Here is a 4,725-nt window from a genome sequence, read left to right on the forward strand (position 1 = left end):
ATGTTGACCAGGATGGTCTCGATCTCTTGACCTTGTGATCCACCCGCCTCGGCCTCCCAAAGTGCTGGGATTACAGGCTTGAGCCACCGCGCCCGGCCAAGTACATTGTTTTTATTTATTTTTCTGTATCAGTGTATTAGCTGTTGCTTTTCAACTAAGAAATCTAAACTGCTACCCTCTGATTTATAGTCATCATGCAAATTATGCTAATCCCTGCTGTTGTCCATTATACATCAGTATTTTTTCTTCACCCCAGGTTAGAAATTGTTTTCCTTTTGAAATCAGGCTGCTGCATCTTTTTTATTTTCTGCTTGAGCTCAACTTCTTTTTAGGCTATGCTTTCTATTTCTTGATGCTTGACATTTTTCTAATGCTTCTAGAATAGGAGGTTGGATCACAAAAAGCTGCTATTTCTACCTTTAAGAGATGAAGACTGACATTTTTTTTAACTGAATGTTCTTTTTGTCACACTCCCTGACATACTGATTTTTGGTTAAATGGTATGTGGTAGAGTTATTGATATACAGTACTCTCAGCTAGATTTTAATGTAGAAAACAACATTTTGTAACATCCAAAAGAAACAGTATTATTCAAATTTGAATAGGTCAGATTTGTTGTTTTATTTTTTTATTTTATTTTTGAGATGGAGTCTTACCCTGTCTCCCAGGCTGGAGTACAATGGTTAAAATGGCACAATCTTGGCTCACTGCAACCTCTGCCTCCCAGATTCAAGGGATTCTCCTGCATCAGGCTGCTGAGTAGCTGGGAATACAGGCATGCACCACCACACCCAGCTAATTTTTGTGTTTTTAGTAGAGACGGGGTTTCACCACGTTGGCCAGGCTGGTCTCCAACTCCTGACCTCAGGTGATCTGCCCACCTTGGCCTCCCAGAGTGCTGGGATTACAAGCATTAACCAACTGTGCCTGGCCCAGATTTATTTTATAAGTAACCGATGCTTGTTTTTAAGCCATTCAATCTGTGGTATATTGTTACGGCAGCCCTAGCAAACAAATACAAACTAAAGCTGTAAAACACGTTGGTAAATAAACTATTCACCGTAAAACTTGCTTAGGGAAAATGTTAAACAAGATTTGGGGGAGCCTCTCTGAACCTATTCTGGTTTGGAGGCTGCCCAATTAAAGAAAATTAGGTATATTCAGTGGATTCTTAGAATATGTGAAGGTCTTTCATGTTCGGTAGAGGGGCAAAGATAAAAAATCGAGGCTTTGTTAGAAAAGTTATAGTTAAATTTGTGTGTATGTTAGTATAGTTTAGTCAATAGAGTATGTGTATACTTTCTAAAGTGGTAGAAAATAAATAGGACAAACTTTTTCCAGGAAAGTAGTGAAAGGAGCAAAATACTATAAAACAGAAAACTAAATAAAAACATGAAGGAAATAAATGTAATTAAAGTCATTGTGGCCTGTTGGTCTGCAGTCCAATGCTCTTGAGCTTGGAGGAGGCAAGGCTATACATCCGAGGACAGCCTGGGCAGCATTAAAACCTCTCATCCATTAAAAAAGAAAAAATCATTGTGGAAAACTTGGAAAATAGAGAAGACAGAAAACAAGCAGCCACAATCCCTCTAACTCCTGACTTTTTATGCCAATCTTTTTATAGATGGATATGCTCACATTGTTATAGTCAACTAAGAGCTAATTACTAACATTTTCTAAACATATACCCATCTCATTAAAAACTTTTCATAAGCAAATTAATTTGAATAACTCTATCACATCTTGTCCTATGGATATAACAGAATTTACTGTTTACCTGGTTTTGGGCATTTCCATCTTATATACTATTTCCAATTTCATTTTTCCTCATTAGAAAGGAATACATTCTCATTTTAGAAAATGTGTAAATCACAGGCATGCAAAAAGGAGAAAATAAATCAATAATGGTGTCATCTAACAGTTAACATTGATGTATACTTTGTAGTTTATTTTCTATGCATTGTATGCAGTTTTTCACCATTACACCCAAATTGCCTCTAAACATCTTTGTACATAAATCTTTGTTTGCATTTTTATTTCTTTTGGATAAATTGTGGAATGATGTGAGACCATAACTTATGAATAGCTTTAGGATCCTGATAATGTGTTATCAAACTTTTTCATGTTGTTTTTCTCAACATAATCCCAGGTTAGTAGTAGTCTGAACCCAAACAAGCAAATCTTTATAAGGTTTGGAATCAAACAATAACACACACTTCAGCATTCCTGGAGCAAAAAGCCTCCCTCTTGATACTCAACTCCCACACATGTCTAACAGATGTCTTCACTGCGATAGTTCCCAGGCACCTCAAACTCAGCATACTTTGAACTGACCTCTTTCTTATTCCTCTGTAAACCTGATCCTCTCCTTTATTCTTTTTCTTGATAAACTGGCTCCACTGCTAATCATTAGAACTAGGAAGTTAAGAGTTATCCTAAGTTAATATTCCTTAAAATCAACTGGTAGAGTTTTCTCTTCCGGTCCTAGGCGCTTCGGGAACCGCGTCTTAGGTGCAGACATGGCCAAGTCCAAGAACCACACAACACACAACCAGTCCCGAAAATGGCACAGAAATGGTATCAAGAAACCCCGATCACAAAGATACGAATCTCTTAAGGGGGTGGACCCCAAGTTCCTGAGGAACATGCGCTTTGCCAAGAAGCACAACAAGAAGGGCCTAAAGAAGATGCAGGCCAACAATGCCAAGGCCATGAGTGCACGTGCCGAGGCCATCAAGGCTCTCGTAAAGCCCAAGGAGGTTAAGCCCAAGATCCCAAAGGGGGGTGTCAGCCGCAAGCTTGATCGACTTGCTTACATTGCCCACCCCAAGCTTGGGAAGCGTGCTCGTGCACGCATTGCCAAGGGGCTCAGGCTCTGTCGGCCAAAAGTCAAGGCCAAGTCCAAGGATCAAAACAAGGCCCAGGCTGCAGCTCCAGCTTCAGTTCCAGCTCAGGCTCCCAAAGGTGCCCAGGCCCCTACAAAGGCTTCAGAGTAGATATCTCTGTCTGCCAACGTGAGGACAGAAGGACTGGTGCGACCCCCCGGGGCTGCCATCTGCATGGGGCTGGGGTCCTCCTGTGCTATTTGTACAAATAAACATGAGGGAGGAAAAAAAAAAAAAAAATCAACTGGTAGAGGTTGTACCAGTAGTTACAACTGAATTGTATTAATAGTTAGGAGCCCCCACCCTCTTAAATGTGCCACTGAACCACCACCTTATGGTAAAGGGATGTAGAACTGCACCTGGCCCATGTTATTGTTTGTCTGCACCTGTTGGGACAGTTTAAGGAAGGGGTGCTGGGCAGATAGCAGTAGTAGCTGTTAAAACCAGCTTCCACACTGTGGAAAACCATATAAAAGAAGGCTTCCAGGCATAATGGATCTGAACTAGAGGAAAAAGTACTAGAGATTTCTATTACAAACAGATCGTAAGAAACTGCATTCACACAATGATGTTGAAAAAGTTTATTAATTATAAATAATGTATTTTTAAGCCAATATATAAATATTTCAATATTGTTTTCTAACAGACCACAGTAGGACAGGAAAATTCGTCTAACATCTTTTCTCTGGGTTGTAGTCCTTCATCATCTGCTTTCAAAAACAATGTCCTGTCGAAAGGAATGGAGGGAAGGAGAGAGAGAAGGAGGAAAATGTATTTATACAAGAAAATAATTTCAGAGGTCCTGCTGAGATCAGTTCTAAAGGGATGACTGACTTTTAAATGCCTAGTTCTCAGAGGGATGTAAATGTGGCCTGGCTGAGGGAGCTGGTTGAGAAATTTCAATATGTGGATGTTATTGTTGGCTACTAGCCAAATGTATATTACTTCTGTTTCTGTTCTGTATTAGCAAATGCCATACATATTCTGTTTCTGTTCTGTTTAAATCATGTTGTGGATTAACTGCTCTTCTTGTACTGTCCAGACCAGAAGGAAAAATTTATTTTCACAGTGATGATTCACATAGTACTTGAGAGAGACTGAAATATTAACTGCTTAATCTGTGCTACAAGATGTAATTTTTGTTAGGGGGAGATATATAGATCTAGAGGCAAGTAAGAGTTCAACAGAGAGCTCCTATCTAGCAGTTGCTTTTTTTTTTTTTTTTTTGGTACAGAGAAGAAAAAAATCATTAAAGCTTGGAGCTCAGTGTGAGGTTCTTTACAAAAGATCATGATGCACCACAGGATGTAAAACTAATGAACCCAATGACAAGCTTCAAAGCCAAACAACGATTTAACTGAGGAGTTTATAAAGCAGCCTAACCCCAAAAGCACCATTTTTCTTGCTACACAGAAGAGTTTCTTGTTTCTATAGAGTACAGAAGTACTCTACATTAAGTGGCCCAGAAAACAACATTTAAAATGATGTAGTTTTTATTCATTTTATGCATATATTTTACCAGTTTTCTTGTTCAGTATTTCTCATGCATTCTTATTCCCTCTTTCTGTTACATTTTGTTCACTACAACTTAGAGTAGTGCCTTCAATGAGAGCCTATGGGTAGTAAACTCTCAAGTCTGTGTTGTTGTAAATCCAACAACATCTGCCCTTTTAACTGTTGAATTTAATCTGTTTACATTTGTTGTGATTTCAGACAAATGTGGATATCTAGCTACCACCTTACTCTGTGCCTTTTGTTCATCCTGATTTTCCTTTGCTAATTTTCTTTCTCCTTTCTTGTCTTCTCATAATTTGACTAAATTTTTTTTTTTTTTTTTTTT

General features: G+C 38.6%; 2 protein-coding genes across 3 annotated transcripts in view; both read left to right on the forward strand.

Moving 5' to 3' along the window:
* The window catches only part of MCUB (mitochondrial calcium uniporter dominant negative subunit beta), a 126,641-nt gene that overhangs the window by 79,460 nt on the left and 42,456 nt on the right, over nucleotides 1-4,725 (forward strand). The window lies entirely within an intron of this gene.
* On the forward strand, nucleotides 2,455-3,125 carry LOC108289919 (60S ribosomal protein L29). Its single transcript, XM_017509543.2, has one exon. It carries the CDS (start codon nucleotides 2,520-2,522, stop codon nucleotides 2,994-2,996), a length of 477 nt encoding a protein of 158 aa, XP_017365032.1. The 5' UTR covers nucleotides 2,455-2,519; the 3' UTR covers nucleotides 2,997-3,125.

This window comes from Cebus imitator, unplaced genomic scaffold, assembly GCF_001604975.1.
Source record: "Cebus imitator isolate Cc_AM_T3 unplaced genomic scaffold, Cebus_imitator-1.0 Scaffold17, whole genome shotgun sequence".
Lineage (NCBI taxonomy): Eukaryota > Metazoa > Chordata > Mammalia > Primates > Cebidae > Cebus > Cebus imitator.